Source organism: Ovis canadensis, chromosome 9 (genome assembly GCF_042477335.2).
Source record: "Ovis canadensis isolate MfBH-ARS-UI-01 breed Bighorn chromosome 9, ARS-UI_OviCan_v2, whole genome shotgun sequence".
Taxonomy (NCBI): Eukaryota; Metazoa; Chordata; class Mammalia; order Artiodactyla; family Bovidae; genus Ovis; species Ovis canadensis.
Window position 1 is genome coordinate 104,375,333 of NC_091253.1, and position 24,480 is coordinate 104,399,812.

General features: G+C 53.7%; 1 protein-coding gene across 5 annotated transcripts in view; it reads left to right on the forward strand.

Moving 5' to 3' along the window:
- The window catches only part of DEPTOR (DEP domain containing MTOR interacting protein), a 172,740-nt gene that overhangs the window by 113,663 nt on the left and 34,597 nt on the right, over positions 1-24,480 (forward strand). For all 5 annotated transcript variants that reach the window (XM_069600758.1, XM_069600759.1, XM_069600756.1 and 2 more), the window contains exons 7-8: positions 1,583-1,653; positions 4,745-4,849. In XM_069600758.1, the coding sequence (XP_069456859.1) occupies positions 1,583-1,653; positions 4,745-4,849 (176 nt within the window). The remainder of the gene's footprint in view (positions 1-1,582; positions 1,654-4,744; positions 4,850-24,480) is intronic.

The following is a 24,480-nucleotide window of genomic DNA, read 5'->3' on the forward strand; positions in this document are numbered from 1 at the left end:
GCTGAGAACGTGCGGGGCAGGGCCCCGCCCAGTGGTCTGGGTCTCCCTGCCTCTGGTCCCCCTTGGCTGGGCCTGGCCTCCAGCCCCTGACGGCCCCCACGGAGGGGACGGAGGCTGCGCGTCACCATGGTGAACTCCCGGCCCACCCCTCTAGCTTCTCCACGCTCAAGCTCGTGGTGTCTCTAACTGAGACCACTGGCTGTTCTGGGCCGCCGCAGCAGCCTCTGCTCCAGTGCTGCATGAGCAGTGGGTGGACAGGGTTCATCTTTGCTGGGATTTTAGGCTGCAAGTCAGGAAGGGACTGCGGTCTTTGCCGTCTGCTGGGCCCCAGCAGTGATCTGATGGTCCGGGTGTCTTGGGGGGCCACACGCAGCCATGTTGGGGCTTCTGCACCCTTTCTTCTGAGGGTGGGCAGTGGCATCAACGCTTGAGTTTAAATCTTGGTTCCATTTGACTCTGAGGCCTTGGACACAAGCTTCTTAACTTTTCTCAGCTTCAGTTTCCTCCCTAGCAGAATAGGTATAAGGAGGAAATGACCCACTAGTTCTTGTACGATGAAACAGAATATATAAAGTGCTGAGCATAGAAGCCAGCATGTGATAAGGATGCAGAGAAGCTCCCCAGTGTTAGGGTTCAGGCCAAAGGCAGCCTGGGGCTTCAGTGAGCACGTTGAACTTTAACGGGGAACTCTAAGGAGCTCTGGTGGACAGGATGTGGACAGTATGATGGGGGGGAGGGGCGTGGCATTAGCTCTGGAAACACGGTACGAAGTCTGCCAGAGCCAGAGTTCCTCTTACTTTTGACGTGTTGAATGCCTTGTCGTTATTTGGTCACTACGTCATGTCCGACTCCTTTGCAACCCCGTGGACTGTAGCCCACCTGGCTCCTCCGTCCGTGGAATTTTCCAGGAAGGAACACTGGACTGGGCAGCCACTTCCTGGTACAGGGAGTATTCAGGGAGTATTCCTGACCCAGGGGTTGAGCCTGAGTCTCCTGTGATGCAGGAGGGTTCTGCCCGTCGAGGAAGCGTTGAATGCCTCAGTTCAGTTCAGCCCTCAGTCGTGTCCGACTCTTTGCGACCTCGTGGACTGCAGCCCGCCAGGCCTCCCTGTCCATCACCACTCCCGGAGTTCACCCAGACTCATGTCCATTGAGTCAGTGACGCCCTCCAGCCATCTCATCCCCTGCTGTCCCCTTCTCCTCCCTTTCTCTTCTCCAGGGGATCTTCCCAACCCAGGGGTTGAACCCAGGTTTCCCACATTGCAGGCAGATTCTGTACCAGCTGAGCCGCAGGGGAAGCCTGCTGAATGCCCATCTGGGCTTGGAAGAAGGAAACTCAGGAACTCCCTTGGCTCTCCTGCTTCTCCCCCGCTCCGTCTCTGCTTTCTGTGAGTTAGGGCTAGAGCTGTTTCCATTCGCTAGTTTCCTGGCCATGTTTGGCGAGAGTTGTGCACCGGGAGGCAGGGATCTCTGACACTTTGGGTCACTGATGTCACAGACTGAGGCATTCAGCAAGTTTCTGCTGAAAGACTGGACAGAGAGCTAAGAGGATTTGTGCCTTGACCCTGCGTCTGTCTTACAGTGTTGAAGAGGCCCGTCACTTCTGAGGAACTCTTGACTCCTGGGGCTCCGTATGCGAGGAAGACATTCACGGTAGGCCCCCCCTTTGGATTTTCTCCTGCACTGCTGCATGTCTGGAGCGTGGCAGCGTGGCGGCCTGTCCATGTCGAGTTTAGGGATGGGCTTGGCAAGGTTCTCCCAGTTCCCCTTTGGTTTTGAGCATCATCATGACAGTGTGACTTTCTTGACGCTTTGGCAATAAAATGCATTAGGACTTGACATAATTTATTATTATTAACCCAGCATTTCAAATTCCTTTTGATGTTTCCCTAAAAACTCACTATGTACCTATTCTAGTATAATGACAGATTCAAAGGCAGGTGGTAGCGCAAAGAATGGCAACAATCCCTTTCTGCTCATAGTTAATTATAAAGATTATTTAAAACATATTGTTGTTTAGTTGCTAAGTCATGTCCGGCTCTTTGTGACCCCATGGACTGTAGCCCGCCAGGCTCCTCTGTCCATGGGATTCTCCAGGCAAGAACGCCTGGAGTGGGTGCCATTTCCTTCTCCGGGGGACCCTCCCAACCCAGGGATCACACCCGTGTCTCCTGCACGGCAGGCAGGTTCTTCACCACCGAGCTATGCAGGAAGCCCTACTTCAGACAGGAGGGAGGCTTGAGGTAGAGGAAGAAGGCTGCTCTGTGATCATCAGTGGCGCTTTTGACGATATTTTAGGGCCTCGAATTGCAGAAGGACCCCGTTTGGATCTCCTACATTATCTGTGACCACCTGCCCTCTCTTGGAGGGTCTTCAGCCTTCCTTCTTCTTCTTCTGAGACCCCCTGGTTTTCTTCAGACAGGACCCAAGGACTCCGTTTCTCGTTCTTTTCTTAAAGAGTTTTGAAATGTGAACCATTTTTAAAGCCTTTGTGGGATTTGCTCCAGGACTGCTCCTGCTGTGTGTTTTAGCTTTCCGGCCGCGGGCCACGTGGGGCCTCAGCCTCCCGACTGGGGGCGGGCCCACAGCCCCGCATCAGAAGGTGGGGGCCCAGCCTCCCGACTGGGGCAGGTCCACAGCCCCGCACTGGAAGGTGGGGTCGCAACCAGGGGTCAGGCCCACAGTCCCGCACTGGAAGGTGGGGGCTCAGCCTCCCGACCAGGGGTCAGGCCCACAGCCCCGCACTGGAAGGTGGGGGCTCAGCCTCCTGACCGGGGGCGGGCCCACAGCCCCTCACTGGAAGGTAGGGGCTCAGCCTCCCAACCAGGGGTCAGGCCCACAGCCCCGCACTGGAAGGTGGGATCGCAACCAGGGGTCAGGCCCACAGCCCCACACTGGAAGGTGGGGGCTCAGCCTCCTGACCGGGGGTCAGGCCCACAGTCCTGCATCAGAAGGTGGGGGCTTAGCTTCCGGACCAGGGGTCAGGCCCACAGTCCTGCATTGGAAGGTGGGGGCTCAGCCTCCTGACCGGGGGTCAGGCCCACAGTCCTGCATCAGAAGGTGGGGGCTCAGCCTCCTGACCGGGGGTCAGGCCCACAGTCCTGCACTGGAAGGTGGGGGCTCAGCCTCCCAACCAGGGGTCAGGCCCACAGCCCCGCACTGGAAGGCAGGGGCTTAGCTTCCTGACCACAGCCCCCTATTGGAAGGTGGGGTCTTAGCCTCTGGGCCCCGAGGGACGCGCCCACCCCCCTGCTGGCCTCGCCTCCCCGCCCCGCCCCGCCCACCGGCCTCTTGTCTCCTTACATCTGCATCAGTGGCGTCTTTAAAACGCTTCTTCTCATCCTGTCTTCAGCCTTCTGATGTGTGCTTTAATACCTCAAGGTGGGGGAAAGCTTTCCACACCATCCGTGCTGCAAACATTTGTCAAGGACTGGAGCACATTCTGAGCAGCAAGGAATTAAAGCCGGTTGGGTCCATTCATAGCCAACCAATATGAAAACAGCGCAGGCAACACGTCCGTATCCAAGGAAAAGGCCAACTGTACGTTTGGAAGTGAAATCACGTTTGAAGAACTCACAGTGCCAAACCCGAAAGCCAGCAAAGTGCCTGATGAAGAGCTTCTCAGGTCTGCCCTGCTGGTCCAGTGGCTAAGAACCCACCGTCCAGTGCTGGGGATACGCGTTTGATCCCTGGTCTGGGAAGATGCCACGTGCCACGCGGCAACTAAGGCCGTGCACCTCAGTTACTGACTCCCGAGCGCCCTGGGGCCCGCGCTCCACAGCGTGAGAAGCCACCGAAATGGCAAGCCCGCGCTCTGCAGCTGGAGACCAGCCCCCGCCCGCAGCAGCTGGCACAGCCCAAAATATGTAAGTCCCAGAAGAACTTCTCAGGCAAGCAAAAGCGGAGACTATGAGTACTAAGCCTGCCCTGAAAGTCGTCAAGGACGGTCAGCAAAGTGTCATTTGCTTCTCTGCTTTTCCTCCATCTCTGCATTCAAGAGACAGTGGAGCGTAGTTTTAGGTATAAATTCTCCTTGGTTCTAAATATCAACGCCAGCATTGCTAGTAATTGATTGTGAATGGCCATTGTCTGTATTTTGGTTGGGGTGTGTGCTAGAGACGTGTCTGGGAGCTGCCCAGCAAATGTAACTGCTGATTCTAATTACAATTCTGTGAGGAAAAAGCACTCCAGTTTCAAACAACCTTTGGACCAGAGTTGACTTGAGAATTAAGAACTTAGCATCCTTTTTCACTGTCTTTTCTTGGTACATTAAGTTGTGTTTCAAGAAAGCCAAGACTCTTCATGTTTCTCCTCCTCAGTAACTGAAATGACTAGTTTAGAAGTCAGTGAGGTAGCAAGAACAGGAGGAAAGTATCCTTTGGAAGCAGAAGGGAAATTGGACCCGGAGGGAAGTTTCAACTGTGTTTTTCAGATCATCTAAACTTTCCATTGGAGTCTGATGGGAAACTGCAACACAGCCTGAGAAAGCAGCCATCTGCCGATTGTCTGTGGAGCAGTGAGTTCACAGTAGCACCTCCTTTCCGCCCGGCAGGTGTTTCTGGGCCGCAGCTTCTGCACGAACATGTGCGCCTGTGTTTGCGATGGATGCAGGCAGCCCCGTCCCGCCGGCGCGGAGATGAGCGGAGCAGGCTGCCTCGCGCAGGCGTTCCCCCGCGGGCCGTCTCTCCTGGAGGCTGGGCACCAGGGCCGTCCGCGGGCTGCTGACTGTGCTTTTCCTCTCCAGATCGTCGGGGACGCGGTCGGCTGGGGCTTCGTGGTGCGCGGGAGCAAGCCGTGCCACATCCAGGCCGTGGACCCCAGCGGCCCGGCGGCGGCGGCGGGCATGAAGGTACGGTGGGCCCCGCGCCCCGCGTGTCCTGCCGCGCCCCCCGCGCCCCCGCGGCCCCCACGCCCCCGTGCCCCGCGTGTCCTGCCGCGCCCCCCGCGGCCCCCACGCCCCCGTGCCCCGCGTGTCCTGCCGCGCCCCCCGCGCCCCCGCGCCCCGCGTGTCCTGCCGCACCCCCCGCGCCCCCGCGCCCCGCGTGTCCTGCCGCACCCCCCGCGCCCCCCGCGCCCCGCGTGTCCTGCCGCGCCCCCACGCCCCCGCGCCCCGCGTGTGCTGCCGCGCCCCCCACGCCCTGCCTTGCCCCCCGCGCCCCCCGCGCCCCCCACGCCCCCCGTGCCTCCGTGCCCCGCGTGTCCTGCCGCGCCCCCCGCACCCCCGTGCCCCGCGTGTCCTGCCGCGCCCCCCGCGGCCCCCACGCCCCCGCGCCCCGCGTGTCCTGCCGCGCCCCCCGCGCCCCCGCGCCCCGCGTGTCCTGCCGCGCCCCCCGCGCCCCCGCGCCCCGCGTGTCCTGCCGCACCCCCCGCGCCCCCCGCGCCCCGCGTGTCCTGCCGCGCCCCCACGCCCCCGCGCCCCGCGTGTGCTGCCGCGCCCCCCGCGCCCCGCGTGTCCTGCCGCGCCCCCACGCCCCCGCGCCCCGCGTGTGCTGCCGCGCCCCCCACGCCCTGCCTTGCCCCCCGCGCCCCCCGCGCCCCCCACGCCCCCCGTGCCTCCGTGCCCCGCGTGTCCTGCCGCGCCCCCCGCGCCCCCGCGCCCCGCGTGTCCTGCCGCGCCCCCCGCGCCCCCGCGCCCCGCGTGTCCTGCCGCACCCCCCGCGCCCCCCGCGCCCCGCGTGTCCTGCCGCGCCCCCACGCCCCCGCGCCCCGCGTGTGCTGCCGCGCCCCCCGCGCCCCGCGTGTCCTGCCGCGCCCCCCACGCCCTGCCTTGCCCCCCGCGCCCCCCGCGCCCCCCACGCCCCCCGTGCCCCGCGTGTCCTGCCGCGCCCCCCGCGCGCCCCCCGCGCCCCCGCGCCTGGTCGTCCTGCCTCCCTGCGCGCTCGCCCCTCTGTTCTTTCCTTTGCCCTTTCTGAGCGAGGTTGAGTTGAAGCCAAGAGCTTTCGAAGTGAGGTCGAAACTAAGGGCGAGTCTTCCCGTCCCTCGGACTCTTCGTCTGTTTTCTAAATCTCCCTCGGGTTTTTTTTTTTGTTTGTTTTTTACATTTCTCTCCTTAATCAATACTTAATTTGAAAAAAGAGTTTACTTTTGCTTAAGTCTTCTTTTTTTGAGTGACAGAAATGTTTTAATTATTTTTAAAATTTATTTATGTTAATTGGAGGCTAATTAGTTTTCAACATTGTGGTGGGTTTTGCCGTATATTGACACGAGTCAGCCATGGGTGTACACGTGTTCCCCATCCTGACCCCCCTCCCTCCTCCCTCCCCATCCCATCCCTCTGGGTCATCCCAGTGCACCAGCCCTGAGCACCCTGTCTCATGCATCGAACCTGGACTGGCGATCTGTTTCACACGTGATGATAGACCTGTTTCAATGCTGTTCTCCCACATCATCTTCTGGACTCTAGTCCAGAAGACTGTTCTACACATCTGTGTCTCTTTTGCTGTCTCGCATACAGGGTTATCGTTACCATCTTTCTAAATTCCCTATATATGTGTTAGTATACTGTACTGGTGTTTTTCTTTCTGGCTTACTTCACTCTGTATAATCGGCTCGAGTTTCATCCACCCCCTTAGAACTGATTCAAATGTGTTCTTTTTAATGGCTGAGTAATACTCCATTGTGTATATGTGCCACTACTTTCTTATCCACTCGTCTGCTGATGGACATCTAGGTTGCTTCCATATCCTGGCTACTGTAAACAGTGCTGAGATGAACACTGGGGTACACGAGTCTCTTTCAATTCTGGTTTCCTCTGTGTGTATGCCCAGCAGTGGGATTGCTGGATTGTATGGCAGCTGTATTTCCGGTTTTTTAAGGAATCTCCACACTGTTCTCCATAGTAGCTGTACTAGTTTGCATTCCCACCAACAGTGTAAGAGGGTTCCCTTTTCTCCACACCCTCTCCAGCATTTATTGCTCGAAGACTTTTGGATCACAGCCATTCTGACTGGCATGAGATGGTACCTAATTGTGGTTTTGATTTTGCATTTCTCTGATAATGAGTGACGTTGAGCATCTTTTCATGTGTTCGTTAGCCATCTGTATGTCTTCTTTGAAGAAATGTCTATTTAGTTCTTTGGCCCATTTTTTGATTGGGTCGTTTATTTTTCTGGAATTGAGCTGCAGGAGCTGCTTGTATATTTTTGCTGAGTCTTATATGAGAACTCCACTGCCTGTGTTGTACACAGAGTATGTACCTGTGGTGTTTATGCAGCCAGCAGAGCACATTAAGACCATAAAAAATAGCAAATAGTGAGAAAAAGAGAAGAAAAGTCATGGAGTTTGGAAGAAAAGTCATGGCGTTTGGAAGAGAAGTTTAGTGTTGTTTTTTTTTTTTTAACCAGCTCTTTGAATAAGTTTCATAACACCTCATTGCCTGTTTCCTCCCCTCTGAAATGATCATCATGTTTCATTCTGCTGCCTTATGGATTAGGTATGTTGAAACACTCGAAAAAGTGCAAAGAAATACGCACACATCAGACAATTGAGTGAATTGTGTAAGGTTTTTGAAAATTTGTTGCTATTTTTTCTATTAAAGTAATGAATATAGAATTGAAAACTTTTGGAAAATACACACAAGCAGGAAAAAAAATTGTACCTGCCTATCATCTTTACTAACTGATAGATATTCCCATTTTTAAGCAGCACTTTGGAAGTGTAGTTGGCATAAAGTGCATAGGTGTTAACATCTTTATTTATATTCTTCCAGGTTTCTTATGTGCATATGTACATTTATATACATTGTTTTTACTTATAAAGAAATACGGTATAAGAGGATATTGAGATCATTGGTTTTCTGCCTCAAAACGCCTTTATCTGGCAGTTTTGTCCTGTCTCACAGAGGACATTTACCTCTTGCTTATCTGGGGTCATGGGTGGACGCAGAAGACATGAAAGCCACAGGCTCTGGCTTTATGCCGACAACACTTTCATCCACGCCCATCCGTCCCTCTTCCAGAGCAGCAGGCCAGTGGAGCTGCAGGCGTGGTTCGGGCCTGCACTGCCCTGGTTCCCAGCATCTACCCCCGGGCAGTGGCTCACTTTCTGGACAAGAGAGGTGGGCCCAGAGCAGGGATTACGGCCGCGCTGGGTGACTGGTGCTGGGTTGGGGACTGACTGCCCTCTGGTTTGAGCACCTCCTTCATACAGGGGTCTCTTTGGTGACTCAGCAGGTAAAGAATCTGCCTGCAGTGCAGGAGACCTGGGTTTGATCGCTGGGATAGGACGATCCCCTGGAGGAGGGCATGGCAACCCACTCCAGTATTCTTGCCTGGGAAATCCCATGGACGGAGGAGCCTGGTGGGCGACAGTCCACGGGGTCCCAAAGAGTCTGACACGAGTGAGTCAGAGTGTAAGCAGTCTCCTTTCACAGGCTTGTGCTCTGGGCACGTTCCATGCGCCTTGCTGGCCGAGTGCGTCTGTGTGCGGTGGGCACGGTACCCAGGAACCCAGAGCAGGAGAGCCTGCAGGGAGCACCTGCTTCTGTGCCGAGGCCGAATTTTTCCCTTTTCTAGTGGGACTCTTGGCTGTGGGAAGAGTTCCATCTTTTGTTTCCACAGTAAACTACCTCTGTATAAATTACTTTTGGCAGAGTGCTTCGCTTCTGAGCGTACACTCACTTGCGTGGAGCTTTGACTCAAAGCAGATTTCCTTTGGGGAAAGTGATGGATTTACATTGCAGCTAAAGACCTTGGTTTGCTTAGCCAGGTGTATTTCATTGACTTTAGTTCATCGTTATTAATATGCATAACTGTTCCAGATGTTGTCTGTTGATAATTAACTCCTTGATATCTCTACACTGATTGATGGGTAACCTGGGATATTTTTGTCCGTTTCAGAAGATAACACTCATGGTTTATATTCCTAGTTTCTCAGGTGGGGTGTACAATGGTTTTTGTATGTTGTAGAGCAGTACAGAATTCAGCAGAGCTACATTTCCAAACTTGCATCATACAGCTCTCTAGTCCAGCAAAGTGGAGAGCTGACTCATTTGAAAAGACCCTGATGCTGGGAAAGACTGAGGGCAGGGGGAGAAGCGGACAACAGAGGATGAGATGGTTGGTTGGCATCCCTGACTCAATGGACATGAGTTTGGGTGGACTCCGGGAGCTGGTGATGGACAGGGAGGTCCGGTGTGCTGCAGTCCGTGGGTCCACACAGTCAGACACGCCTGAGCGACTGAGCTGAGCTGAGTCCAGCAGAGCATCTTGTCCTGAGGCTCTGTGATCAAAACAGCTCCAAGTGCTGCACACTGCCCCTGTCTCGGAAGTTTGCAGAAAAGCGCGTTAGCACGCTAAGAATGCTGGGAAACGGAGCCAAAGAAAAAGTCCGTGTAAACTATCTAACACAACATATATCATTTAATAGGAACTCTGAAATGGAATCTTAAGACTAAGAATTAAAAAAAAAAAAAAAAGACCAAGATAGAGCCTTGTTTTAAAAGCCTGCTTTTGATCAAACTCTGTGTTGGAGTGAATATATTGAGATGTATTTTGAGTGTGCTGTTGGCTAAATGAAAATGACAGATACAGAGTGGCAGAAGTCAGAAAGAGACAAACAGAGCATATATTAATGCCTTTATATAGAAGCTGGAAAAATGGTACAGATGAGCCTATTTGCAGGGCAGGGACAGAAACACAGGTATAGAGAGTGGATCTGTGAACAGAGGAGCGAGGCGGGGAGGCTGAGGGTGGACGAATTGGGAGAGTAGCACTGCCGTACGTTCACCGGCGACAGTGACTTATACACCGGTGACGTATAACCAAGTGACAGCGACATATACACTGGTAACAGTGACGTATACACCGGTGACATATACACTGGTGACATATTCACTGATGACATATACACTAGTGACGTATACACCGGTGAGAGCGACATATACACCGGTGACGTGTACACCAGTGACAGCGACATATACACCGGCGACAGCGACATATACACCGGTGACAGTGACATATACACCAGCGACATATACACCGGTGACATATACACTGCTGACATATTCACTGATGACATATACTCCGGTGACATACACACCCGTGACAGTGACGTACACCCCACTGACAGTGATGCACACCCCAGTGACGTATATACACTAGTGAAAGTGAAAGTCGCCCGGTCGTGTCCAGCTCTTTGGGACCCCAGGGACTATGCAGTCCATGGGACTCTCCAGGCCAGAATCCTGGAGTGGGTTGCCATTCCCTCTCCAGGGGATCTTCCCAACCCAGGGATCGAACCCAGGTCTCCCTCACTGCAGGCGGATTCGTTACCAGCCGAGCCACCGGGGAAGCTACGATGTGTAAAATAACAGCGCGCAGCGGGGGCTCGGCTCGGCGCTCTGTGATGGCCGGCAGGGTGGGAGGTCCAAGAGGAGGGAATGTGTGTGTATAGCTGATTCACGTCGTACGGTGGAAATAAACGCAGCACTGTAAACCAGTTACACTCCAATTAAAAAAATTATTTTAATGAAAATGAGGGAATACCATGCTCCTCCATATAATTTACTTGTCTGTATTTATTTGCTTAGTCCGTTACTTTGTTACAGAAAATGATGAATAGATAATTTTCTAATTTGCCATATGCATTTGTTATTAAATAAGTTCTGTGAAAAGCCCTTGTGTAACCCAGTCCTGGAGGCTTGTTCCCACTGACCTGTCACGTCACTGCTGCTCGTGACTTCAGGGCAGTGTGTATGGGTGCGCAGCCTCCGTCTATATGGGCAGCAGCGCTGACCCTATGAGAGCCTGTCCTGGGGAAGGAGCCAGTGACCTGGGCAGTGTCCTACCCGCTTGGTCTGGGTGGTAAAAGTTGCTCCAAACTCTGGCCAGACGCCTTTAGCCCCGCTGACCGGCCTGAGCTAACCTAAGACAGTGCAAAGCTCCCACCTTTGCCTCCCGCATGACTTTCTCCCAGGAGACCAGGCCCGCCCCTGAGGTCAGAGCCCGTGCTCTCCTACTTTCCAGTGTAGACGGCGCTTTTCGTCTGGCCCTCTGTGGCCTTCCCGTCCAGCGGAATTTCCCTACATGGCTGCTTAATTTCACTCTTTCCTTGCCAAAACAGAAACCGTGCTGTAACCAAGGTTTCGTATGCTTGTCATTTCTCGCTTTTAGTTTACCCTGGGGCTTGGAAACTTTTCCGTGGCGGGGGCACCTTTTTGTGTGGACAGGACAGGCCCAGACTGGAGAGCCTGGGTGCTGTGTTCCCCTCTTAATGCTTCTTGATCTTTTGGACCCAGAGAGGAGCTCTTTGCCTGCTTAAAGGAACCCTTAGTGCATGAAGGTTTCCTGGGTAGCTTGGTGGTAAAGAATCTACCTGCCAGCGCAGGAGATGGGGGTTCAATCCCTGGGTTGGGAAGATCTCCTGGAGGAAGGCGTGACAACCCACTGCAGTGTTCTTGCCTAGAGAATCCCATGGACAGAGGAGCCTGGTGGGCTATAGTCCACGGGTTCTCAGAGTCAAACATGACTGAGAGACTGGGCAATCACGCACGCTTAGTCCGTGATGAGGCGAAACCATCGTGCCTATCTTAGCATTTCCTTCTCTGGCAGTTCTGGAAAAGGTCCAGAGAACATGCCTCCTTAGGGCGAGTGAAGAGGATCACTGCCTTCTCCTCTGGATGGGATTGGCGGGGCCTATGACCTGCCCCCACGCCCGGCGCCTCCGCGCTGCTGACCCTGCAGCTGGGGCGGCTCAGGCAGCTGAGCTGCAGCGGGGACATCGCGGAGATGCAGGCCCGGGAAGCTTCCAGCCTGAGTTCAGCTGTGAGTGGAACTGACTCTTAAGTGTTTCAGTCAAAAGACTTCTGCGTCATCCCCTGCTTGTTTGAAGTTCTGTTTTCACTCGTCTGCTTCCCTTCCAATCACCTCCTCACGCAGTTGCAGCATGCTTGTCCCAAGACACCGAAAAGGGGGCAGATGTTACCAGAAGCACCACATATAACCTTATTTTCGGTTTTGTCTTAATCGGGACCCATGTAACAAAGAAGGCAACTCATTACACCTTTTCTGATAAAGTTTTCATACTTCTTTCATACCTCTCTCTTCTCCCTTTCCCAGCCTAGAGAATAATGGTAATAGGACCATCAGAATTCTCACTTTGAATCACCATCTTTGAATCAAAGTTATTTTTTAAAATAATTTTATTATTATTATTTTGGTGGCACTTTCTTTAACATTTATTTACTCATCCTGCCGAGTCAGGTCCTAGTTGCCACACTTGGCCTCAGTGTGGCGCGCAGACCTTGTTGCTCTGCAGCACGTGGGAGCGAAGTTCCCCGGCCAGGGATTGAACCTACATCCCCTGCATTGGAAGGGGGATTCTTGACCACTGGAGTGAAAGTGAAAATGCTAGCTGCTCAATCGTCTCTGGCTCTGTGCGATCCCCTGGACTGTGGCCTGCCAGGCTCCTCTGTCCATGGGATTCTCCAGGCAAGAATGCTGGAGTAGGTTGCCATTCTGCAGAGGATCTTCCCGACGCAAGGATCAAACCTGGGTCTCCGGCAGTAACCAGTGGACCACCGGGGAAATCCCAGAGTTGTTCTAATGTTGAAAGTTCTTCTATGTGAAAAGTGCAATCTGCAGGCCTCTGGCATGGAGGGCCTTTGCTTGGCACAGCGGCTCTAGCGTGGAGCGTGAAACACGGGAACCACCCAGAGCTGAGCCTCCCCCTGCAGTGTGCTTTCCTCTGGAAGAGTCTGGTCCCTAGACTCCCCCCCAGGGGCTCATCCATCCTTTAGGGATTCCATTCCAGTAGCCTCTGGTTCATTTTGGCACGACGGGGCAAGGAGGGAAGAAGAGAAAAGCAGTAACTTCCTGAGTGTCTTCTGTGTGCCTGACCTTTCTGGGCTGAGTCCACTTCATATCAGCAGCTAGACAGTAAAACCCTAAAGGAAGAAATGGTCCCAGGAGGAATAATTATATTTCTTTAGTCTCTTTTCCTCTATGTTGAAAAGGAATAAAATTCCTTCCCAAGATATTCCACAGGCTACAGTCTAACAACAGCACTTGAACTTGGTTTCATATCGCAGCCTTTAATGACCTCTCTCTCTTTTTTTAATCACAAAAGTCTGTCGAGCCTGAACCCAAATGTGGGTCCCATTCTCTGTCATAACTTGATTTTCATGATCCTCTGGGAGCTATCTTCCACTCGAGTCGGGGAAGACTGACAAATACACCCTGATTGTGCCTAGATACGTGCCAGGTAAATCTAGTCACATGGCGCTGGCTCTTTGTTGTTTAATCACCAAGTCGTGGACCCCATGGACCGTAGCCCGCCAGGCTCCTCTCTCCATCGGATTCTCCAGGCAAGAATGCTGGAGTGGGTTGCCGTTTCCTCCTCCAGGGGGTCTTCCCGACCCAGGAATTAGACCCGGGTCTCCTGCGCTGCAGGCAGGTTCCTTACCACAGAGCCGCCTGGGAAGCCTGGCGTCCCCTTGCAGTGAGGACGCTGCCAGTCGTCCTCCGGGGCCTCGGAGCCCGTCATCGGGCTCTTTTGGTGGAAACACCCTCTCCAGCCTGCTTCGCTTGCGGCTCCGCTGGCCTCAGGCTGCATCTGGGCTCTTTTGGTGGAAACACCCTCTCCAGCCTGCTTCGCTTGCGGCTCCGCTGGCCTCAGGCTGCATCTGGGCTCTTTTGGTGGAAACACCCTCTCCAGCCTGCTTCGCTTGCGGCTCCGCTGGCCTCAGGCTGCATCTGGGCTCTTTTGGTGGAAACACCCTCTCCAGCCTGCTTCGCTTGCGGCTCCGCTGGCCTCAGGCTGCATCTGGGCTCTTTTGGTGGAAACACCCTCTCCAGCCTGCTTCGCTTGCGGCTCCGCTAGCCTCAGGCTGCATCTGGGCTCTTTTGGTGGAAACACCCTCTCCAGCCTGCTTCGCTTGCGGCTCCGCTGGCCTCAGGCTGCATCTGGGCTCTTTTGGTGGAAACACCCTCTCCAGCCTGCTTTGCTTGCGGCTCCGCTGGCCTCAGGCTGGGCAACTGCTTCCTTGGTTTCCATTCAAGCTTCAGATTCAACGTCAGTTTTTCGGAGAAGCCTTCTTTAAACACCTTGTCTTCCTCCAGTTACTCTATCGTATCACCCTGTCTTGGCTTTTCAAGATGTAACACTCATCAGAATTGGATAATAGTACCTGATAGGTTATCATTTGTCTCCAGTAGAACCTTGTCTGCCTTTAACTGCTGTCTTCCCGGCCCTTTCGTAAGTGCTGGAAGCACACGTGTTGCCTGACCCAGTGAGCTGGTGCTTCCGGAGAAGGCTGAGGAGCTTACTCGTTGAACACGGGCGCTGTACGCCCACACCTCTCATACCCAGTATCGCTTTCATTGTTCTTTCAAGTCTGGGAAGGGGAGTGGGAAATGTCCTCCCCCCTTGCAAACGAGGAACCTGAGGCTCACTTAGTCCCTTTCTCAAGGTCACCAAGCTTGGGAATGCCACAGCTAGCTTCAAATCCGGTCTCTTTGCCCCAAACTCCTAATAATGTTTCCTGTTGCATTATTTCAAAAAATACAAGCCCATGGGGCAGAGCTCAGCAGATGGCCTGTGTGTGTTAATCGCTCAGTCGAGCCCGACTCTTGGCAACCCCGTGGACTGTTGCCCGCCAGGCTCCCCAGTCCTTGGAATTCTCCAGGCAAGATCACTCGAGTGGGTTGCCATGCCCTCCTCCAGGGGATCTTCCAGACCCAGGGATCAAACCCAGGTCCCCTGCATTGCAGGCAGCTTCTTTAGCATCTGAGCCACCCAGGGAAGTGGGAGATGATATCATCCAACAAAACCTCAACCCCCTGTGGGCTGCTCAGTGGTTCTTAACCTTTCCTGTGTCTTGTGTGGGGAATTTGTGTTCAATGCAAGATGAGTTGTTGAGGTGGTCACACGTCTACCTGCCTTTGCTTGCAGAAGGTCAAATAAATAATGCTTATTCTTGGCCCCAGCCCCTCACCTAGGCCAGGACTGATCTTGCAGGGTCATCCAAGTGAAGGATGTAAAAAAAAAAAAAAACACATGTCTGCTAGTTTAATCAAACACTTATCTGAGCAAACGATTCAGCCTTCAGACTGTGAAGGCATTTGAGCCATATTTACAAATAAGAAACAAAAGATATCCTTGCTCTTTTCTGGAAAGTTTTTTTTTTTCTTTTTTCCTGGTGGGAATAATTAAATCCTGTGAGAAATGGTATTCAAGTTCTCATGCAGCCTCGTGCCAGCTCTCACAGGGATTCCAAGACTCCTGGCTTCTCCTCGTGTTTCCTGCTGTTATGAATTGAGGGATGTGGATGTGTGGGGCCTCTTTTCACTGTTTGTTTGTTTCTTTGTGTGTTTATATGGAGACAGAACCGTCTGAGTCACAGTAAGGAGTTAGTGGTCATTGTGTTCTTTTTTTCCTCCTTTCAAACATTCCTATTTCTCATATGGAAGAAAAATGTCGAAATCCTGCTTTTTTTGGTCTTTCCTCCCCATGGCCACAAAGCCTGTATATTTCACATGGAATTTGCCTCCTAACCAAGAGAAGCCAAGCTGGCCTCCCAAATTCCTAATTAATTTGCCAAGACCGTTTGGGCACTGGAGTAGCAAATGGTGGGATGACTGCCAACACGTGTGAAGAAAGCTCGTGTGAAGGAAGCTCGTGTGAAGGAAGCTGTGCACCGTGGGGTAAAGGCAGCTGCTTTGCAGTCGAGCCGGGAAGGCTGGGCGTGCAGATGTGCTGGGCTGTGCTCAGCCGACTGGGAGCAGAAGGGCCAGCGCTTTGCTCACGCAGGCCTGGTGGGCGGGAGCGTCTGTGGCTCTGGCTGTGGGGAGCCTGCGCGCCTCGGGGCCTCAGCTCCGACCTCCTTTCTGCTCCCTGCCCACCCGCTCGCCCTGGAGAAGACAGGGCAGCTCCACAGTTCTGTGTTCACTTCGTCTTTCTCAGCCACCTGCCGTCATGTCAGGCCTGGCTGGGATTTATGGTCTGGAGAGGGAGAGAGACCGCCACCCCAGAACTCCACTCCGGAGTGTATAAACAGAGGTGCGGGGACAAACGGGGCCTGACTTCTCTGTGTGGGCCAGCGGGGCACAGCAAGCCGCACGTCCCCAGGGGAGGGTGCTTGAGCTGAGACCCAAAGGATGGGTAGAGACTGGGGCTCCGTGGAGGTCCAGCGGTTCAGGCTACTTCCAGGGAAGTGGGCACAGGTTCGATCCCTGCTTGGGGAACTAAGAGCCCACACGCCCTGTGGCACAGCACACGGCAAGAATGGGTAGAGCTCAGGTAGACCTAAGTGTAGCTGCGTGTGTGTGCACGCGTGCACCCGCTCACGCCCATGGTTGCAGTGTGTTCACACGTGCAGACACGTGTCCACACGCGCACACGGAGAGTTTATTCCATAAAGCAGAAACTCAGAGTGGAGCCGTGGCCGGGGGCAAGAGCGCGGGGAAGGACGGTTTGGGAGAGCGCAGAGCATGTGTCCACGCTGCTGCATTTGCCCTGGGCGAGACCTACTGTGCGCTCGGGGAGCCCTGCTCGGGGCACCCTGCTCAGGGTCGCGCGGCAGCCCGGATGGGAGCGGAGTCTGGGGGAGAGGGGTGCGTGGGTGTGCACGGCTGAGTGCGGAGCTGTCCGCCTGGCCCTGTCCCGGCACTGTCAACAGATGTACTCCAGCGTGAGACAAAAAGTGAAGAAGGCACGGGTGCCCGCTAGGACCTGCCTGCACCACGGAGGGCGTGTGGGGAGGAAGGGCGGCGGTGAGTTAGAGCAGCGTCTCTCAGCCTACTATTTGTGGCTCAGTAGTGTCTGCCTACAATGCGGGAGACCTGGGTTCGATCCCTGGGTCAGGAAGATCCCCTGGAGCAGGAAATGGCAACCCACTCCAGTGTTCTTGCCTGGAGAATCCCATGGACGGAGGAGCCTGGTGGGCTACAGTCCACAGAGTCGCAAATAGTCGGACACGACGGAGCGACTTCACTTGTCCTTTTAAGGAGCATTTGACAGACATTTTCCCCTTAATCCTCTCTCTCCGTAAAATGTAGAGCCCACAGGCGGCTGTAGGCCTGTCCACGGACTGTCTGTGTGTATGGATGTGTGTGCGCGGGCTTTGCACATGAAAGAGGAAGCCTGGTTTTCAGACTCCAGGCGGCAGTTCTTTCCCCCTTTGGGAACTAGGTCACCCCCAGTGGAAATGCGTGAGTTGGAGGGGGGAGGTTAAGAGATTTATACAGCGGGAGTTTGAGTTGAGTCATAACTTCCGTGTGACAGAGGACACAGCCTGTAAGTGCAGGCCCTGCAGAGCCGCGGAAGGTGCGCCCCTGCGTGGCGCCGGGGCACCGAGCGTTCCCGGCCTCGGCGGGGCCAGGGGCGGCCGCTCCCGGTTCCGTCTGCAGAGACCAGCGCAGGCTTCAGCGTCGGGCAGACCCCAGGCCTGCCCGGGCCTCTGCTCTCCTGGCTGAGGCCCGTGTGGAGCCTCCTCCGGCTCCGGAGAGGCGGCTGCCGCCTGCCCGGGGCCTGACTGCACCCTGGCCCGCGGGGCGGGTGCGAGGCCCTCTCCAGTCCGGGGTCCTTCCCGCTTCCCGGGGCTCCAGCCGTCCGCTCCGAGTGGCCGTTTTCCTTCTGCTGGTTCCTCCTATGTCCCCCGTGTTTCTGTCCTAAGTGTGTCTGGAAACCCACGTGAGCGCGCGCGAGGCGCCAGCCGTGCCCGACTCTGGGCCCCGTGGGCTGCAGCCGCCAGGCCCCCTGCCCACGGGGCTTTCCGGGAGGACACTGCAGGGGGCCCGCGCCCTCCTCCAGGGCGTCTCCTGACCCAGGACCGCTCCTCGTCAGCAGGCGGCTCCTTCACCTGGGAAGCCCCCTGAGGCTGCGAGGCCCTTTCTGAACGCTGTCACCCGGCGAGCCTTTCCAAAACCTCCCAGAAACTGACACACGTACACACAGTGTGTAAATAGATAGCTAAAGAGAGCCTCCTTACAGCGCAGGAGCTCCGTGCTCACTAAATGGAAGGCCGTCTGAAACAGAGGGATCCTGCAGGCTCAGGGGCAGGGGGCGTGTGTGTGCCCGTGGCTGATCCATGATAAGGTAAGGCAGAAACCCACACAGAATGGTAATTACCCTTCAGTTAAAAGTAAGTAAATTTTTAAGAAGAGGGATATGTGCATACCTATGACTGACTCACTTTGCTGTACAGCAAGAATCTAATATAACATCATAAAACAACTATACTCCGATAGAAATTAATTCTTTAAAAATCCCCGAGAAGATTCCCGGAAGTCACGTCTGGCTTCTCCTTCCTTCCCTCTGATCCATCACGTCACCTTCATCTTGTGGTCCATCCTGTGTTCACTGAAGGCTCAGGTTGCTTGCTTGGGTCTGGCACTGGGTCGTGGAGTGCACAGCTGGATGTCAGACACCAGATGTTTGAGTCCCAACTTCACGCCTTCCATAGGACCCAGGATAACAACTTAAAATCTAAGCCTGAACACCTTTTTTTTTTTAAATTTCATCGAGGTATCGTTGATAGGCAGTATTATTTAAGTTTCAGATGTACAGCATAGTGGTTAACAATTTTTGCAACTTTCCCGGTGACTCAGTGGATAAGAACCCACCTGCCCGTGAAGGGGACTCAGGTTCGGCCCCTGGTCCGGGAAGCTTCCACACGCCACAGAGCTTGTAGTACAACTCATGAGGCCCGAGCTCTGCCTCCGCGAGGCGAAGCCCTCACCCCTCAAGGAAGAGTAGCTCCCGCTTGCTGAAACCAGAGAAAGCAGTGAAGACCCAGCGCTGCTGAAAACCAGTTCACTTAGAAACAGCTGGTAAAGGTGGTCCTCCATTTGTAGCTGTTACAAAAGATTGGCCGCTTTCCCCGTGTTGTACTATAGATCCTTGTAGCTTGTTTATTTATTTTTAATCTTGATGTATTTGGCTGTGCTGGGTCTTAACTGCCGCCTGCAGGCTTGTCCGTCTTCGTTATGGCTTGCAGGGGCCTGCGGGATCTCAGGTTGTGGAGTTTGGACACCTAGTTGCAGCACGTGGGAGCTAGTTCCCTGACCAGGGATCGAACCCAGGCCCCAGAACTGGGAGCATGGAGTCTTAGTCACGGCGCCACCAGGGAGGCCCCGGCTTATTTATTTTATACATAGTAGTTTGTACCTTTTAATCCCCTGCCCCTGTCTTGCTCCTTCTTGCTTAAATTCTTCACCTGCCACATGACCCTCATAATAGTTGCAGTTAAGCGAGGTGTGACCCGGCGCGGTAGCTGGCTCACAGTGAGCAGCAACTGTTGTAGGTGTCATTTATTATGTTGCTTGTTAGAATCTCTGTTATTCTGTGTCTTCTGGCTGACTGGCTCAGGTAAGTTTATGTTTACAAACACATAACCCAAGGTAACCAAACAGTAGCCAGAATAGGGTATCATGGGAACCAGCGTCGACGTGATCACGTTTCTGCCGTATTTCAGCATGCCAGTGCAATCCTGTCACTCCCCTAGAAACGCCAGAGCTCCGTTTCTCATCTTAGAATGGCAGTGTTGACTGCTTGGTGGTGTGACTGTGAGAACAGGTAAGAAATGTGTGTAAAGTATCAAGGCCCTTGCCTGTCACAGGACAGCTGTTTCTTGAGCATCAGCTAACATATGTCATCAAATATAAGATGCACAGGACGTAAGATGTGACCCGATTTCAGAGATTATTAAAGGTGCATCTGAAAATAAGCGGTTACTGGCATTGCATCAAATCCCAGTCCCACGGACGGCTTTGCCTGTACCAGTGGGTTTGTTTTCGTTTTCTGTTACTCTGGGTTGGGAAGATCCCCTGGAGAAGGGAATGGTAACCCACTGCAGTATTCCCGCCTGGAGAATCCCATGAACAGAGGAGCCTGCTGGGCTACAGTCCATGGGGTCTCAACAGAGTTGGACACAACTGAGTGGCGAACACACACACACAAGCTTTTTTACGTTGAGGTGAAACTAAGCACTTTTATTCGCAGCTGTGGGAAAGGGGATCTTTCAGAAGCCACAGGACGGCAGAGTCTGGACGTGTCTCAGCATCGTCCTGCGCTGCTCCCGGGTCGGTCTGCTGTGGGACCCAGTGCCGGCTTCTTGTTTCTGTTGCTACTTGCTTACTTTGGGTTGTGCTGGGCCTTCGTGGCTGCACGCCGGCTTCCTCTGGCTGCAGCGAGCCTCCTCCTTGCAGGGCTCCTCTTGTTTGGAGAACAGGCTCCAGGCGCATGGGCTTCAGCGGCTGTGACACTCCATGGTGTGTGGAGTCTTCCCAGACCCGGGGTCGAGCCCGCGACCTCTGCGTCGGCAGGTGGATTCTTATCGCGCGCCCCACCCAGAAGCCCTCACACTGGCTTTCTCTGCTCTGTCTCAGGAAACGGAAGGGCAACTGCCGGGACAGGCACCGCCTGGACCCTCAGTCCTTCACAGATAGACAGGAACTCGATCTTTCTGTGTGTGCTGTGCCTAGTCGCTCAGTTGCGTCTGACTCTCTGTGACCCCACAGACTGTAGCCCTCCAGGCCCCTCTGTCCATAGGATTCTCCAGGCAAGAGTACTGGAGTGGGTTGCCATGCCCTTCTCCAAGGGATGTTCCTAACCCAGGGATCAAACCCAGATCTCCCGCATTGCAGGCGGATTCTTTACCAGCTGAGCACCAGGGAAGCCAGTTTTTCTGGGTCCTAACTACACAGTGTGAGGCCAGCTCTTGTCAGCCCTCTGCAGGTCTCTTCAAAACCAGGTAACCCCAAGCCTGCCTCCAGGTGTAAAGTCAGGGGCCTCCCCAGACTAACCTATATCTGCTAGAAATTCGAAGCTGTCCCAACCAGGGCTGGATGTCCTTCTACAAAGCTGTCCTCCTGGATTCACCCACGACCAATCCCAGTGTCATGGGGAGTAGAGATAAATATGGTAAAGTCTCTCCTGTCTCCGCAAGTGTGCGCCATACAGAAGACTCCGCAGTGTAGGGTGGTATATCAGTCACAGTTAGCTTCCTTTATGAGCTACGTGAAACCTTGGAAACAGTGGTTGAGATTAGTATTTCTTTGCCACATAAAAGCTGAAAGAAAGTTAGTTTAAGACCGAGATATGTCGCTGTGGTCTGTGTTCTCACTTTGTTCACTTTCCATTCCCAGCCCCACCTCAGGGTCTAGGATGGCTGCTGTCACGCCAGCCACTAGGCTTACATTCCAGCTCTCCATAAAGTCAGAAGGGCAGCAGAAGGGCACTACTCCTCCCTTCAAGATTCTTCCGAGAAGTTGCACACACCGCTTCTGTTTATATCCCACTGACTAGAACATAACCATATATGGCCATGCTTAGCTGCAAGGGAATCTGGGAAATGTTGAGTTTATTTGGGCGACTCTGATGGATTCAAGTGTGTCCTGGTCCCAAACGAAAAGATATATTGAAGTCCTAACTCCCAGTACCTAAGAATGTGACTTTATTTGGACATAGGATCTTGAAAGAGGTAATCAAGTTAAGATGAGCTCATTAGGCCTTCATCCAATTTGACTGGTTTTTACTTATAAAAAGGGGCTGTTTGACATAGATCCACACAGAATAAAGATAATGTGAAGACACGTGTGGAGAAGATGGCCATGTGATGGCGAGGATTGCCAGCAAACATCGGATGCTGGAGGGTGCGAGGAGGCAGTCTCCTACAGAGCAGGAGAAAGCGCGTGGCCCTGTGGGCGCCGTGAGCCCACACTCCCAGCCTCCAGAGCTACGAGGCGGTGAGTCTGCATGCCTGATGCACATGGGTGCCCTGTGGGTCCGCTGGTGGCAGAACAAGCGAGGCCCCTGTGCTCGTGGAGCTTCAGGTCCAGAGATGAGGCAGATGGTAATTCTTCACTCAGATATTCAATTACAGCTGTGGTGTGTCTGTTTGGTAGGAGCGTGACTGGGAGCAAGGCTTGAGGTCTCAAATACACATTTTTGTAAGTTTGCACGCTTCATTCATTTTCCGAATTCCACGCTCAAGATTGCAAAGTCATGTGCTGAGCCTGCCATTTGCCTCTAGAGCCTCTCACTTCTGCCCATGAGTGTTTTTCTGCCAGATAAAGTCAACTACTGTTGCTGTGGCAGTTACAGCTTGCCGGTCTCCCAGGAGAGCCTGTGGGGGAGGGGCGTGGGGGAGGGGCATGGTGGGAGCCGAGTCAGGAGGACACTCGTTTGGCAGAGGCTCGGCCCTGGGACGGGAATCACGCGGCTGAGCTGATTGCACGCTCTGTTTTCCACATTCTTGTCCCTCCTCCAGTCTCTCCATCTCAGTGGACATCGTTACTGTCCACCCAGTTGCCGAGGCCAGAAATCTAGAAGTCATGCTTGCCTTTTTCTTTTCCCTCCAATTCCAGATGCTTGCAGAATGTATCTCAGCTGCCTCTGTTTCTCTTTATTCTCCCAAATCCAAGCCACTGTCTCCTCCCAGCAGCACTGCTGTGGCCCTAACTGGCCTCCTTACACCTACCCTTTTTTTCTTTACATTTAAGAAATGTTTTTCAAGGTTCTGGCTGTGCTGGGTTGCTGCACAGACGTTCTCCAGCTGCGGCGAGCAGGGGCTTTTGTGTAGCTGCAGTGCCCGAGCTTTGCGTTGCAGCGGCGGCTCTGGTCACAGCACGGGCCCAGGGCACGGAGCCACAGGCGCTGTGGCGTGTGGGCTTGAGGCTCACGGGGCCTTCCTGGACCAGGCGTCAAACCGGAGTCCCTCGCACTGGCAGGCAGCCTCCCAACCCCTGGACCAGCAGGGAGGCCCACTTACACCCACTCTTGCAGCCTCGTCATTCATTCTCCGCCCGGCAACCGAGGCAGCCAGGTTCTGCTGCTCCCCTGCTTGACGGCCTTGGGATCATGTTGGGGTCAGGGTCAACTCTCAGAGGGTCACCTCAGCCTCCAGGTCCCAGGCGATCTGACCTCTGCTTGGCTTTCAGACCTTGTCTCCTGGCCTCCTTCCTCTTTGCTCATCTCCATCACCGCATTTTAGTTCCTCAAGCCAGTGGTTGCTTTCTCTCCATAAGAAAGTGAAAGTCACTCAGTCATGTCCAACTCTTTGTGACCTCATGGACTGTCCATGGAATTCTCCAGCCAGAACACTGGAGTGGGTAGCCTTTCCCTTCTCCAGGGGATCTTCCCAACCCAGAGATCAAACCCAGGTCTCCCGCATTGCAGGCGGGTTCTTTACCAGCTGAGCTTGCATTCACTGTTTCTTCCACGTAGAATTCTCTTTGCTTGGCTCCTTATCTTTGACACCTCACTTTACACGCTTCCTCCTCCTCAGTTCGGCTGGGAAGCCTTTTTTCCTTTGCGTCTCGCTACTCAGCACGTGGGATCTAGGTTCCCCAAGCAGGGATCAAGGCTGCACCGTAGGGGGCGTGTGGTCTCAACCACTGGACCACCAGGGAGGTCCCGGGAAGGGAAGTTTTCGTAGTGTTTCTGCCCACATCTCATTGGCTGAGATTGTCCTGTTCAGCCACTGCAGAGGGGGCTGGGGATTTGGGTGTTTGGTCTTCTGCCTTTCCTAGGGCGAGAGAGAGTGGACGGAATGAGGTGAGTTGAACCAGACCGGCAGTGTGTGCCGGAGCCCCTGCTGCTCTCAGAACGCCCTGCTTATTTCCTTCACAGATGCATCTGTGTTTTCCTTGATCCCTTCCAGGACGCATGCTCTACGAGGGCAGGGATAATAGCTAACCCTTTTTTTTTTTTTTGCTACGTGTGCATTGAGTGTCTGTTAGAGTCAGTAAATTAACGTCTGTGGGTAGAGACGGTGGAGACCCTACTTCAAGCAACATCACCGCTTTACTAGACTAAAAAAGCTTCTTAGAGCAGCAGGCGGACAGCGGAGCTTCATTCTAACACCTACCACACACCACGTGACACTTAACAGGTGCTCACCGTTATTTTTTAAATCTCAATTAATTGATTCCATTTATTCACGGTCAAATAAATAATTGGGAGTCCGTTCCCAAAGCTCTGTAATTATATTCTAAGACAGAGAGACAAATATAAGGTGTCCCGCAGACCAGCGGCCGCCATATAATTCATAGGAAAATTGTGGGCGTCTCGCCTGCTACAGAGTCGGTGCCCATGTTTGTCTTCTAAATGAATTTGAAAATGGATGTCCAGACAACGTATTAGTTATTTCAGATAAAGAGGCAGATGGCACTGCATGTAGCTGTATAAAACGGTAGTCTTTCCGTTTAACATTCTGGGGCACCCGTCCGGTCCTTTCAGCAGATATAATGGAGGACCAGTGACATCAGTTCTAAGATAATTAAAGCCACATTGGCTGAATGATATTACATGATGAGAACGTGCTGGGTTATCTCTGCTTGATCACTGACAACAGCAATTCTGGACAGAGGGATTGTCTCCATTTTTACAGATAGGAAAAAAATGTGGTTCAGAGGGTTAAGCACTTTGCCTGAGGTTAAGATTTGTGTAGGAATTCACGTGCCTGGCTCTGGACCCTGTGCTTTGGAACCATTCTTGTAAATGTGTGGAACTGATTATATCAAGAGAAAAAATAAGCCAAAA